This window comes from Crocuta crocuta, unplaced genomic scaffold, assembly GCF_008692635.1.
Source record: "Crocuta crocuta isolate KB4526 unplaced genomic scaffold, BGI_CrCroc_1.0 scaffold31, whole genome shotgun sequence".
Classification (NCBI taxonomy): domain Eukaryota; kingdom Metazoa; phylum Chordata; class Mammalia; order Carnivora; family Hyaenidae; genus Crocuta; species Crocuta crocuta.
Genome location: NW_027528362.1, coordinates 556,487 through 571,778, shown reverse-complemented (window position 1 = coordinate 571,778; position 15,292 = coordinate 556,487). Strand labels below are relative to the sequence as shown.

The following is a 15,292-nucleotide window of genomic DNA, read 5'->3' as shown; positions in this document are numbered from 1 at the left end:
TCGGCTTAATCAGAAAGGTAGAACTGCTACATCCATGTAAATACCTCACTGTAAAGGAGGAGAGGGGGAGCTTGAAAAGCGACTGAAGCTGAGAAGCAACCCAGTGTGGAAATACATGGACTCACAGTGGAGATGGACGAAGAATAGGACCAGAGGATGGGGACCCAGAACTGGAAGGACTTTGCACAGATACTGAAAGCATCCATTTCAGAAATAAAAACTGAAACAACAAATGGCACAAGGAAGAATTGAACTTTCAGAAAACTCAATAGAAGATATAGTGGATAGGATTAAGAAATGCAAAGAAAGTAAAGCAGAAAGGATTCAAAACAAATGATAAATAAAAGGCAGATAAAGGAAATCCAGAATCCCTATAGTAAAGTCTCTGAAATAGAAAAACCAAACAAATGGACAAAGCAAATGTTTAAAACTGTAATTAGACCATTTTCTGAAATAAAAGACTTGAAGCTACATTATTTAAAGGGTACATCTTGTAACTAGGAAAATTGGCCAAGAATCATTGAAAGAAAGGCTATAGGAAAAAAGGAATTACTTGTGCATTTCGCAATAAGCATTATAAAGAAAGAAAACCAGATTGGCATCAGACTTTCAAAAACAGTATTCAACCCTGACTTTCTTGAAGGTTTTTATTTAAGAAAGGATGCTATATTTTGTCAAATGCTTTTTCTGCATCTATTGACAGGATCATTTGGTTCTTATCCTTTCTGTTATTAATGTGATGTATCACATTGACTGATTTGCAAATACTGAATCAGCCCTGAAGCTTAGGAGTGATTCCCCCTTGATCATGGTGAATAATTCTTTTTATATGCTGTTGAATTGGATTTGCAAGTATCTTGTTGAGAATTTTTGCATCCATGTTCATCAGGGATATTGGCCTATATTTCTCCTTCTTAGTGGGGTCTCTCTCTGGTTTGGGAATCAAGGTAATGCTGGCTTCATAGAATGAGTCTGGAAGTTTTCCTTTCATTTCTATTTTTTGGAACAGCTTGAGAAGGATAGATATTAACTCTGCTTTAAATGTCTGGTAGAATTTCCCCTGGAAGCCATCTGGTCCAGGACTCTCATTTGTTGGGAGATTTTTGATAACTAATTCAATTTCTTCACTGGTTATTGGTCTGTTTACATTTTCTATTTCTTCCCATTTGAGTTTTGGTAGTGTGTGGATGTCTAGGAATTTGTCCATTTCTTCCAGGTTTTCCAGTTTGTTGGCATATAATTTTTCTTAGTATTCTCTGATATTTGCTTTTATTTCTGAGGGATTGGATATGATAAATCCATTTTCATTTATGATTTTGTCTGAGTCCTCTATTTTTTTGAGAAGTCTGGCTAGGGGTTTATCAATTTTGTTTATTTTTTCAAACAACCAGGTCTTAGTTTCATTGATTTGTTCTGCTGGGTTTTTTTGGATTCTATATTGTTTATCTCTACTCTGATCTTTATTATTTCTCTTTTTCTGCTGGCCTTGGGGTGCCTTTGCTGTTCTGCTAATAGTTCCTGTAGGTGTGTTGTTAAATTTTGTATTTGGGATTTTTCTTGTTTCTTGAGATAGGCCTGGATTGCAATGTATATTCCTCTTAGGACTGCCTTTGCTGCATCCCAAAGGGTTTGGACTGTTGTATTTTCATTTTCATTTGTTTCCACATATTTCTTAATTTCTTCAGTTGCTTGGTTGACCCATTCATTCTTAAGTAGGATGTTCTTCTGTCCTCATCCATTTGGAGGATTTACAAACATTTTTCTGTGGTTGACTTCAAGTTTCATAGCATTGTGATCTGAAAAGGTGCATGGTATGATCTCATTTCTTTTATATTTATTGAGAGCTGTTTTGTGACCCAGCATGTGATCTATCTTGGAGAATGTTCCATGTGCACTTGAGAATGTGTATTCTGCTGCTTTAGGATGAAAAGTTCTGAATATATCTGTCAAGTCCACCTGGTCCAATATATTATTCAGGGCCGTTGTTTCTTTATTGATTTTCTATCTGGATGATCTGTCTGTTGTTATAAGTGGAGTATTAAAGTCCCCTGCAGTTACCACATTCTTATCAATAAGATTGCTTATGTTTGTGATTGTTTTTTATATTTGGGTGCTTCTGAATTCAGTGCATAAACATTTATAATTGTTATCTCTTCTTGATGGATAGGCTCCATAATTATGATATAATGCCCTTTTTCATCTCTTGTTACATCCTTTAGTTTAAAATCTACTTTGTTATAAGTATGGCTACTCCAGCTTTCTTTTGACTTCCAGTAGCATGATAGATGGTTCTCCATCCCCTCACTTTCAATCTGAAAGTGTCCTCAGGTCTAAAATGTGTCTCTTGTAGACAGCAAATGGATGGGTCTTGGTTTTTTTTTTTTAATCCATTCTGATACCCTATGTCTTTTGATTGGAGCATTTAGTCCATTTACATTCAGTGTTATTATTGAAAGATAGGGATTTAGAATAATTGTATTATCTGTAGGTTTCATGCTTGTAGTGAGGTCTCTGGTCCTTTATGGTCTTTTCAACATTCCACTCACAGAGTCCCCCTTAGAATCTCTTGTAGGGCTGGTTTAATGGTGATGAATTCCTTCAGTTTTTGTTTGTCTGGGAAAACATTTATCTCTCCTGTTCTGAATGACAGACTTGCTGGATAAAGGATTCTTGGCTGCATATTTTTCCCATTCAGCGCATTGAAAGTTTCCTGCCACTTCTTTCTGTCCTGCCAAGTTTCAGTAGATAGGTCTGCTACTAACTTTATGTATCTACTCTTGTAGGTTAAGGCCCACTTGTCCCTAGCTGCTTTCAGAATTCTTTCTTTATCTTTGTATTTTTCCAGTTTCAGTGTGTTATGTCATGAATAAAATCAATTCAAGTTACGTCTGAAGGAAGTTCTCTTTGCCCCCGGGATTTCAGTGTCTGTTTCCTTCCCCAGATTGCGGAAGTTCTCAGCTATGATTTGTTCAAGTGCATCTTCCACTCCTTTTTCTTTCTCTTCTTCTTCTAAAACTCCTATGATATGGCTGTTACTCCATTTCATTGAATCACTCAGTTCTCTAATTCTCCCTTGTGGTCCAGAATTTCTTTTCTCTCTCTCTTTCTCAGCTTCATCTTTTCCCAAAATTTTATCTTCTATTTCACCTATTCTCCCCTCTGCCTCTTCAGTACTTGCTGTCACCGCCTCTAGTTTATTTTGCACCTCATTTACAGCATTTTTAATTCATCATACTATTTTTTAGTTCCTTGATCCCTGCAGCAATAGATTCTTTGCTGTCTTCTATGTTTTTTTAAAGCCCACCAATTAATCTTATGACTATTATTCTAAATTCTTGTTCAGTTATATTGTTTATATCTGTTTTGATCAATTCTTTGCTGTCATTTCTTCCTGGAATTTCTTTTGAGGAGAACTCTTATGTTTCACCATTTTGGCTAGTCTTCTGTCCCTTAGTGTTTTAAAAGCTTGTTCTGTGTCCTGTGCCTGAGGGCACTACCATATTAAAGAGAGGTTATACACTGACCAGGGCCTGGACCTTCAGGAGGTATTTTTTAGAATGTGTTACTTGCTCTCTGTTGTGACTCTCGTTGCTTTATTTCCCTGTTCATAGTGATGTTTTGGACCCTTCACCAGATGTGCTTTGACTTGTTTGCAGAAGTAGCCCTGGAAAAGAAAACAAACAAAAAAAGAAAGAAAGGAAGTAAGAAAAAAAACGAAAACACCAGCTACAGTAAAGTAATGAGGTGGTGGTATTGTTGATGGAAGAGGCCTTATCCCATACAAAGAGAGACATGACAGGGAAGAAGAAAAGAAAACTGACTAGGCAGAGAAACTCTACGGCTTAATCCAGAGATAGAGGGGGAAACTAAGGAAGGAGTTATAGAACAGGTGAGAATAGATTAAATACGTCTGCTCAAACAAACCAACAACCAGATTAACCAGACTAGAGAATGGAAGAAATAAGAAGGAGAAAAGGAAGGGGCAGGGAGAAAAAATTATACATATACAAAAAGAAGAATTGTCCAAGAATTAAATTGGAAAATGCACAACGGCTGGTGCCTTGGAACCGGTGTCAGTGCTGGTCTGCAACAGGGCTGTCTGCTTGGTCAGCATGAATCCCGCTCCAGTAGGTACACGTGGTTGGTGTGGGCGTCCGCCTCCACTGTGGGCCGCTCTCCTTCCACCTCCAGGCCCCACCTCCCTTGCAGGTGATGGGGAGAGAAATGGTGACACCCAGTCTCTCCTCCCCAGACAGGTTGTCCCCAGCCACTCTTTCAGGCCATCCTCACGGTGCTGTGGGCAGGAACGAAGTGGTTTGTCCCGCTCTGTTGACTCTCACGCTCCCCTGGCGCTTGGCTGGGATTTAAACCCCAATGTCTTAAAGGGCCCCGCTCCGTTCTCCCTCGTTCCGGGGACTACACCTCACGCCCGGCATATGGCCTCTAGCTGGCGGGCACAGGCAGGGTCCTTTGTCCTTTGAACAGTTCTATGCCTTCTTCCCACAGCACTCCAGGAAGGGGATTGCCTTCTCCCACTGCAGACTGTGCCTCCGAACTAGTCACCGAGCCTAGGGCTGGCTCCCCTCCTCCCCCAGGTGTGCGAACTGGGCAGCCGGCCCCAGTCCGGAGGAAGCCCCAGAGTTAGAGATTGGATCTTTCTCCGTCAGGGTCCCTGGGTTTTCTCTTGTCCAGAAACAGCCCTATGCTTCCTCAGCCTCTCTTTCTCTGCAACAGGAGATCCCGCCTGTCTGTGCATACACAGCCTATTTCATCTCTCGCGTTTGCAGCCATGCATCTGTGACCCACAAGGTTGTCCCTGTGGGTCCCTGGAGACGTCTTTGTCACTCTGTGGCCTGGACGCTTGGAATTCAAAGTCCTTTGGCCTAAACACTGCTGTTTGAGGGATGAGGGAACTTTGGGTCCCCGTACTTCTCTGCCATGTTGGGTTTCTCTGTAGCCTGTGCTTATTCCCTCTTTTTTTTGAATGAGGTCTTGTTTCTCACTGGGGATTTGTATTTGTTTCTGCTGAAGCCCAAGAGCACTCCCAGCTTAACTCCACTTACAATAAAAGGTCTGTGTATTTTTTAGACCTTAAAAATAGTGTGAAGTCAAGTCTCAAACTCCTGAAAATGAAAGAGGTGGTGAATCCCTACTGAAAACTTGTTCTCCCCTCCACCAAGAACCGAGGTGAGCACGGCAAGTTTCTATACTGTTTCTTCCAGGCTCACCGCGAGTATAACACTCATTTGTGTGCACAAAGATCTTTCTGATGCTCCTCATGGCCCTGGGTGGGCCAACTCTTAAAACCCCAAGCTTTAGGCCACCCAGGAAGCTTGAGATTTCCTTGGGGCAGAGCCTTCAGTGTTCGCTTATATCCTTGGACTCCTGTTCCCATTTCTTCTCTGCCCTTAGATACTTTACTTTTAAAAACTAAACCATTTATTTAGAGGGTGTTACTAATATTTTAATCCAGCATTCTGTTATTTTTTTTTTTAAGTAGGAGGATTTGAGGATCTCTGGGTCATCATATTGCTGAAAACTGAAGTATTACCTTTTGATTTGTGAAAAGCTGCCTTAAATCGTATTCTCTGGGTAATTTTCTGGGATTTAAGGCTCACTCCTCTGAGGCAAATGAAAAAGAACTTGTGGGTCAGTCTCCAGTAGACAGTATTTCAGCAATCACATCCACGGAGTTCAATTTATTACCCTTTTTTGAGTGTTGTCTTTGTTCAAGGCACGGATGCTGGCATCAACATTCTTGAGGGAATTAGCAATTTAGTATAGATCTGTGTACTTGATATGCCGTCTCCTTACTCTTGAGATGCCTGAAATGAATGAGGTGCCAGAGAGAGTTGGAGGCCATGTGTATGAAGGTTCAGAGCAAGTTTTGGTGAAAACAGTGATGAATTCATTAAGCATCTGTAGATTGTGAAGTTAGAATGCAGATATCTTAAGTCTTTGATAGAAAGGGACAGAAATAGCTAAAGATAAATCATATTTTCACCTATGAATCTTCTCAGGTTAAAGCTTAACTTCTTGCTAGTATTCTGTGTAAACTAAGTGGAAACACTTTATGTCCTATTACAAATTTAGTTCCTTCTCTCCCTTCTCTTTATGTGACCTGTCGTGGTGAGTGATCACTGTACAGAAAAATTCACCTCGGCCAAGCCTTCTCTGGGTCTCTTCATGTTAATTGCTTCGCCTGCCTTTCCAGAATAACTTGTATAAATCTTTGTTAGGTCACGCACGTGGCATCATTGAAATGTACTGTTTTGAAATTGTTTTTCCTTCTAAATGAATTTGCCTACCCCGATAATAGTAACACTAAAAGCTTCATTTGTGAGTGCTGCATATGTGACTAGATACTGATATATGTCATGTCTCTACCCCGCACCCGTGTTCCAGATGATGGAACTGAGACATATGGAAGCAAACAACTTTGTCCAAATCTTTCCATGACTAAGTAGCAAGACTAGGATTTAAAGTTGATTTGACCCCCTCACCATGATCTTACCTGGCAAAAACATCACATCCTGTATTTGTGTTACTGTTCTAGTGCTGAGTGTGGCTTCTAGCTCAGGGCAGGTGCTCGGGGATATTTACTGAATGACAAAACAACATTGAAACCATGCTTTCATAGGAGCTTTATGAATTTAGAGTGATCTCCAACAAAAATGTCACATATACCAAAGTTTTGAGTCCTGGGTTATTAAAGAATAGGAGTGTGGCACCTATTAAATTCTAAGTGTGTGTCTACCTACACACACATACACGATATAAAATGTATTAAGTGATGGCCATAGAGTTAGAACTTTTTTTTTTTAAGTTTATTCATTTTGAGAGAGAGCGAGGGAGGAGAAGGAAGAGAGAGGGACACAGAATCCAAAGCAGGCTCCTGGCTCTGAGCTGTCAGCACAGAGCCTGATTTGGGGCTTGAACTCACAAACCGCAAAGATCATGACCGGAGCCAAAGTCGGATGCCTAACTGACAAGAGCCAGACACCCTGAAGTGGAACTTTAATATTCTATATTGCAGAATCAAAAATTTGTTTACATGTCAGTGGCTGCTTTTATGCTACAAGCACAGAATTGAGTGGTTGCAACAGAGATAATGTGGCCAGCAAAGCCTAAAATATTTCCTATGTGACTCTACAGAAAGTTTGCTGACTCCTGGCGTAGATCACTGTTGTTATGTGACTTGGTTAACCATACTCTGCTCTATTTCAAGGGTCTTCATGATAGATTTGAAATTCAGCCGGGTGATGCCTGTCTGTTCATAAATGGACTTCGTGTGGATATGAGTGCTTATGATCCTTTTAGGTAAGTATTGAATTACTGATACAAACGAACTATGACTCGTATAAAGGCAAATGTTGTCCTGAGTATTGTTTTGCCAAAATGCAAATAATTACTTTAAAGGTAAGGCAAATTCATGTGTTTGTGAAAGACTTCAGAAAGTCTTGTATTTGTCATGGGCAAAGTTCTATTAGTATTTTGGTAGAGTACTCACAAGTGTCTTAGCATGGAGAACTGGAAGAGACCTTGGCGACAGTCTGTTCAGATGTGAAAACTGAAATTTCGGAGCCTTTGTCCTATGCTTGTCACATTGTTAGGAAGGGCCTTTCATTAGTAGGTCTCTCCTTTAGCAGAGAAGTTCCTTGGGACTGAGCTGAGCAGCAGGAGGCCTCTCTCCTCCAGAAAGGCCCTGAAAGGAACATGAGACATTTCCCCAGAAGAATGAAATGAACAGAAAGAGTTTAAATCGCTTGTATTTGTCAGAAAGGAAATTTGACATTATAGAAATGCAGGGTATTATCTGTTTAGGTCAAAAACAATTCTTCAAAAATGCTTTAGGGCAAAATTAAAAGGTTTTGTGTTTATCATGGCCATTGGTCCATAAATTAGTCATGGGTCAAACAGAAGAAAACTCAAATTATTTTACATTTAAAGAGAAGCATAAAACTACTTTAAAAATTAACAAAATAAACTTAGTAAGCACAATACTTCAGTTCAGATATTCCATTTTAATTCAAATGAATATACTTTCACTGAACTTCAGTTAATGTTTATCTTATTTTCTTACCAGGTTTGAAAGAGTAGCAAAGTATAGGAATGACTGAGAAGCACAGTATTTCAATGGAGGCTTTCTCTTTATTTAGTTGGATCCTTGGGAAAAATGATAACGAAGATCTATAGGCTAAGTACTGTACATAGAGTAGAGTGGTTGTTAGCTACTGGCCTGTGAGCTTCTGGGGAACAAAACTTCATCTGTTCTCAGGAAAGTGAAAGTGGGTTTAAGAGAAGGAGAAAGGGGTGCCTGGGGGGCTCAGTTAAGTGTCTGACTTCTGCTCAGGTCATGATCTTGCAGTTTGTGGGTTCGAGCCCCATATCAGTCTCTGTGCAGACAGCTCAGAGCCTGGANAAAAAAAAAGAGAGAGAAGGAGAAAAATGGTGGGTGGATTTCAGGAAACTTCATAGGAACATGTGGCCCACTAATTTAGAAAAGCTCTAGGCTATTCAAGAAATACAGCCCCCTTGGCTTTTCCACCGGGTAGGTAGAGATCTCCACATCACGTAATACATTCTTGCTCCCCTCTGTTGTAATCANTTGTATTGTACTCTGTCTCCCTCTGTCTCTCAGAAATAAATAAACATTAAGAAAAAAAAAGAGAGAGAAGGAGAAAAATGGTGGGTGGATTTCAGGAAACTCTTCATAGGAACATGTGGCCCAATAATTTAGAAAAGCTCTAGGCTATTCAAGAAATACAGCCCCTTGGCTTTTCCACCGGGTAGGTAGAGATCTCCACATCACGTAATACATTCTTGCTCCCCTCTGTTGTAATCACTAGTTGTAGCTGCTGTAATTCCCTCCAAGGAGGAAAAGAAAATGTGTGAGGATTTTTAGGTCTTCTGCATATTTTTAGCACAAAATAAACTCTCTAAAAGAAATCAGAACATGTAGAATAAAATCAGTGTGGAGCATAGAAGAAAATGATTCAGGAAAGAGGAGAAGGAAGGAAAATATACTATTACTAGAATTGTGTCCTGGATCCAGAGAGCGGCCCTATGCAACTAGTACTACAGCACTGGCTGTTTAAGGCAAGATTGGGAGTGAGGAATTCGCTCCTTTCCCTTCTCCTGGCACTCACCGCATTTTGGGTTGTTGAGGACTGATCCCATGCACCCTGGCCTCCGGTCCTGGGAGTGGGGGGAGGAGCCGGAGCCTCGAGTCAGGCCAGCAGTGGTTCACTCAAGGCCTGGGCCACGCCGGGCTCTCGTCTTCAGGGAGGTTAGACAGCAGGAGGCTGTACCAGTGACCGGGGAGGGAGGCAGATAGGGCTGAGCACATTTGAGGAGCTCTGTCAGTGGCGTGTCACACCTCTACCCAGAGGCCCCTGACTCAGCTTTTTCTTCGAATGGTCGCCTCAACCACAGATTTGACCAAACTGGTACAAAGTGGATATTAATTATTTTGACAACCAGCCTGTTGTGCTTGAGTGCTGACACCACAGCATACCTGCCGACAGACAGACGGAACAAGGGTGTCTTGATAGTCCTACTTGTGTGGGGCTTTTTTGTATAAATTAAGTTATCTGACTCAGAACTCTTTGGGGTTCTTGAAAAATATGTATTTGTAATGCATGCAGCATTAAAACTCAGTATTATAAAATCAATTCAGTGTTCAAAATCAATTCAGTAAATACCTGAGTGCCTGCTATGCTATAGAAACTGGCCGGTGTTGGGGGTGTAATGGTAAAGACAGAAATAAGTGGTCTAGTGGGATAACTGATATTAAATATATAACGATAGTGTGATTTATAAAAGACAAAGTGCAGTGCCTTGGGGAGTTATAACTCCAGAGATTTAAACTAGTTCTTGGTGGAACATGGGGACAAGTAGAAATGTCAGATTTCTTCAAGGAAGTGATAGTTGAAGCTAACACTTCAAGCACAAATCCGGCAAAGTGGGCAGTGGAGGTTCTGCAAGTAATGGCACATTTGAGAAAATGACAGTGGGCTCCTGTGGCCGGGCTGCGGAGCAAGGAGGAGCCGGTAGAAGTGAGGCCACACGCGTGAGCAAAGGTCAGCTTGTGCAACCAGGTTTCGGGTTTTCTCCTTTTGTCTCAAGGGCCAGAGAAGCCAGTGAAGGGCTCTAAGCCAATCAATCTAAAGATAGTAACTATTTCAAAGAGTAGCATGAGAAATTATTTTAATTGTTTCAGAATCTAGAGATCTAAGGCATTTTCTTGATAAATAGACCTAACATATTTAAAGAACCATTTTTTTCCCCATTGGTAGCCAAAATTCAGGATTTGAAAAGAGCAAGGAAGAGACTAATGCTTATAGAGGACAGCTGTGTGCCCAGTAGTGAGTTAATTTAATAATCTTAACACCTTAGAAAGTGATTATCACCATTCTCTCTTTTAGATTGGAAAATAAAGACTCAAATTCATGCAAAGACAGGGACATAGCTGGCAAATAGCAGGATTCAAAACCTCATGCGCTCTCCAATGTACCATGTACCTCAGTAAGGTTTTTCTATGGATGCTTTTCGTTGGAGACTAGGTTGGGATAGCAGGAATGCTACTTACAAAAACTATGGGGAATATTAGAGTTCTGTTGCCCAAAAGAAGTGATCAGTAAGCATCACACAATTTTGAAAATGGAGAGAGCACTGGTAATCCAGAATTCTTGTCTTACAAAATAAGAGAATTTAGACCAAAGGGATTAAGAATTTCGAGAAGCCCCACGTGAACTAGTCTTGTAGCCCAGACTAAATCTAATCATTAGATTGGAGATTTGGGGTATCTCAGTGAGTGCTCTTTCTATCATACATCATTTTCTCATAGACTGGAGGCGGGTGGGTAAAGACTGTGCTCTGTAAAGCAGTGGTCAGAAGTGCCTAGGATACAGAGTCATTCAGGCCAGCTTAAAACACTGACAAAAAACAGCTTTTTGTAAGAGTTCAGATATCACATCTCAGCCTTATAAATGCAGATCTCTCGGGGCTACTGGGTGGCTTAGTCGGTTGAGCGTCCAACTTTCGCTTAGGTCATGATCTCGCGGTTCGTGGGTTCGAGCCCCGCGTCGGGCTCTATGCTGACTGCCAGCTCAGAGCCTGGAGCCTGTTTCAGTCTGTGACTCCCTCTCTCTCTGACCCTCCCCTGCTCACGCTGTCTCTCTCTCTCTCCTAGAAATAAATAAAACATTTAAAAAAAAAAATAAATGCAGATCTCTCCTGGCCTCCCTGAGAATGGTATTCTAAAATCCACCTGTTGCTTTATTCTAATTCTGTTCTTTTCTGAAAAGCAAAGTGATTTCCTTGATTGGATTTTGTAATGAAGCAGCTAGGTTAACTACTATAAATATGAATTTTTAACACTTGGTTTCAAAACGGAATAAAGTTCTCCCTTACCTGGTCAAGTTTTACCTTTGCAAACACACACTTTACCACTATTGATGAAGCCTTATCTTTACAGACAGAGGAAAACACTGCCTCCCTCTGGCGTTCGTATCCCAGCTCTGTCCCCACTTGCTGAGGGACCTAGGCAGGAGACCACCTTGTCTGGGCCTCCCCTGCATCACCAGGACATCCTGGGGTGGTGGTGAGGAGCGCTCTGTTTGGGGAGGATGTGGACTTACCTGGAACACAGTGTGAGATTGATCAGTAGGAGTTTAAAGAATCAAATTGCCCACACTTTTTGCCAGTGGGGTTACATATTGATGTTGTTATGTTTTTAGCAGTAATCTTCCTGTCATGTTTAAGAGCTCTCAAAGTGTTATATGTATGATTAGTGATTTTAATATGTATTCTAACCAGATGTGAACTTTCATGCTTTAATGGGGCTTTTTCCATGATAAAATTTTGTATCTTGAGTCCTCTTGTTTTATTAGTTGACTTGCCAAAATGGTGATCTAGTATATGTTTCCCTTCATTTTTGGCTTGCTCAGGGGTGAGCATATCTTCCTTCTTTGCTACAGGGTGTAATAAATAAATCTTGTTGCTTTGCCTTTTAAATAGTAAGATTTTGTCACCACACGCACAAAAAAAGTCAACATGAGTTTACCCTAGATAATCAGAGTTCCTTGTTTGTTAATGAGTTTAATACTGTTTTTCCCTGCTATTCATAAAAATACCAGTGGAATCTGTTTCTAATGCTTTAAGAAAGCTATAAAGTTTAAAGTTTTTTTTTTAATGTGGCAAATCAAAGTAAAACTTATTTCTTTTCTTTAAAAGTATTTTGGATATGCTGAAACTAGAAGGAAAAATGATGAATGGCCTTCACAATCTTGGGATCAACAAAGAAGATGTGAGCAAATTTTTAAAATTAAACTCCGATGTTTGGGACCATACCTACGCATTAGATATTAGGCATTCTTCTGTAATGGTAAGTGCTCGTGTGGGTCCTTTTTTTAAAAAAACAGAAACCTTTAGTAGCTTTCAGACTGAATATAAAGCCCACTTTTGGCAGGCCTTCAAATAAATGTAAGCGTTTTGGACGAGGCTGCAGGAGAACTCAGAAGAAAAGTGAAAATACAGACTCCCCCCCTCTCACTCTTGCATCTTCCGCCCCCTCTGTCCTGTTCTCTGCGTTTCCTCACAACAACTCACTCATTCGGGATCCGTCCCAGCTTTAAAAAATAATAAGCACAACAACACATGACCCCATGAACGACAGCGAGAACAGAACATCACTGTGAAAATCTGGGGGATGTGAGGATCCCACCCGCCCTCTAAGCTCGCCCGCAGGTCTTCCGGTCGGTGCTGCACCTGCTGGTTTGGGCGTCGGCTCACGCCCCCCGCCCCCCACTTGCAGCTCTGATGCCCTCGCCTCACGAGTCGGGCCCGTGGGGCTGTGTGGGGCTGTCGGAGCCCGCCGCCTCCTTTCGTTCTAGGCTGTGAAATCCTCTTCTCCGCACTGTCCCGTCTGCTCCCTCCCGCTTGCCTGCCGAGAGCAGCTCTGGAAGCTGCGTTCGTGTGCGCGCTGTGCCCAGGAGCCCAGCATCGCCTTGGGTTCGGTGATCTGCCGGGACGACTCTGGAGCCCAGAGCGGTCATATCAGGGTCACAGGCAGTTCGAGCCGCAGAACACAAAGCAGCGTCCGCCGAGGGAGGAAGCACGAGGTCAAGTCCGGGGGAGACCGGGCGCCAGCCCCCACGTGCTTCGCTGCGCCCGTGACCGTGANTCAGGCGGGTTCACCCGGAGTCCTGCTCACATACCTCTGCACGGGCTTCCCGCGCTGCCCGAGGGCCTCGCGCAGGAAAAACGCCGCAGTCACAGCGTCTTCAGGGCTCAGTTCCCGGAAGCCAGCCTAGAGGACCTGTTCCCGGACACAAGCCCGTGTACAGATTTGTACGGAACATGCAAGGGGGGAGCAGCCCCGGCCTCTGACTTCATCCTTTCTAACCCCCCCCCGCCCACGTATGTCTGCATACGTACCTATTAGGTTATACAGCTACCAGTACTTCCCTATATTTTGCACAGCTCTTTTATAATTTTGTAATTTTGTCCTGTGATTCTTTGAGGTCTTTGTTCCTTACTAGACTATATAAACTTGAAAGTAAGAATTTTTATCCATTTTTTTCTGTCACCATTATATCCCTGGTTTTAGTAGGTACTTGATAAAGATTCTTTGAAGGAATAAGTAAATATTTATCTCAGACCAACATAAAACATAATTTTTAGCAATGAAACTCTGGGAGCATTCTAATTACAACATAATATAACTATTATGATTTAACATTAGTATAAAGAAGTATGGCTGTTAGAAATGGGAAAATTAAAGTATCACCTGGCAGATTATATAACTAAAACTTCCCCAAGACAGCTGTTATAATTAATAAGACTTTAGTAAAATGGGCTTGAAGTGACAGCAGATCAAAAGCTTTATTTCCAAAAACCATTTGAAAGACACAATGACTTATTCATAATATAAAAGTTCAGATACCTTGATAATATCTATACTGTGTAAGAATCTTAATTACAAATAATAAAAACTGCAGCCTAACTGAGGAAATGCAGAAGGGCTATAAAGACACATGGAAAGAGGATTAATTGGCAAACACTTTGAAGCTGTCGTGGCTGTGGCGCCTTTACAGTATTTATAGATTTTGATCTTAATTTTACTGGAAACTGTCATAAAGAAATAGTGGGAAATGGAGAAAAGTATTCATACACCAGGATATGATCATCACTGCATATTTTTAAAGCAAAATAGAAATGAGCTAAGTATGTAACAGAGAATGTTGTGAATTGTATATCCAGGTGCTCAGGTATTATTCAGACATCAAAATTATGTTTATAAGGATGTTTCAGGAACAATGTGCTCTCATGTTAAGTAAAAAATATAGACTTTCGTGATACTATCAGATGAAAAGATAGAGGATCAGAAGAAATGTATCAAAATGTTCTTATTAATGGATGGTGTGGTTTAATGGGCATTGGGTTTTTTCCTTCATCTTTCTGTAAATTCCATATTTTTAACAGTGGGTATATTTTACTTATATGATCGGGAAAAAATTTCTTTAGAGATTTTATTTTTAAGTAATCTCTACCCCCAACGTGGGGCTCAGACTCACAACCTCGAGATAAAGAGTCACATGCTCCACCGACTGAGCCAGCCAGGCGCCCCAGAAAAAAAAGAATTTTTAATGAGAAGAATAACCTCTCTTGCTAAGTGTCTCATGTAAAAATTTAAGGGTATTTCTTGGAAGTATCTCAGTTATTATAGTTACTTTTGTCCTACCTGAAAAGCCTTCTCACTTACAAATTTAGTCCACCATCCAAGAATCATGGAAAGACAACAGCACCAAAGAAATGCCGTATTCCCTGAGGCATCAGAGGGCTTCAACTCAGGAAAAAGTACACAAGTTATTAGTTAGTTACCATTTGTATTCTCTAGAGCACTAAGTGCCTTGTTATAAGTGGTGTTACTATGTTGTACTGCTTTTTAGACCATATTGTCTCACTGGCTAGATTTTCCTTTCACTCTGTTATCTTTGAGCTCAGTGAACAGATGTCTTCTCTAAAAATGTTTTATCAGAAAAAGGAATGACCATGTTAGTAATCCTAGTACTTTGTGACTTTTAAGCATTCGTGCATTTGTAGAAGACACTGGGAGTGTGGGCTATAGTAAGAAAAAGAAAGTAGTCTTCAAGACTACTCTGAATAGGAAATAGATCTATAAGGAATTCTTGCAGCTCCATTTATAAGATAACATCCTGGTCCTCCTGGGTTGGCCACAGAGAGCAGTCACACTGGGGAGGAGCATCCTGATGCTGTTCCGCTCACC

General features: G+C 41.1%; 1 protein-coding gene across 4 annotated transcripts in view; it reads left to right on the top strand.

Moving 5' to 3' along the window:
- Positions 1-15,292, top strand: part of UGGT2 (UDP-glucose glycoprotein glucosyltransferase 2) — a 160,517-nt gene that overhangs the window by 42,424 nt on the left and 102,801 nt on the right. For all 4 annotated transcript variants that reach the window (XR_013332606.1, XM_077753866.1, XM_077753865.1 and 1 more), the window contains exons 10-11: positions 7,229-7,320; positions 12,238-12,388. Coding sequence is in view for 3 of the 4 variants with exons in the window: in XM_077753866.1 (XP_077609992.1) it covers positions 7,229-7,320; positions 12,238-12,388 (243 nt within the window). In the remaining variant the exon portion in view is untranslated. The remainder of the gene's footprint in view (positions 1-7,228; positions 7,321-12,237; positions 12,389-15,292) is intronic.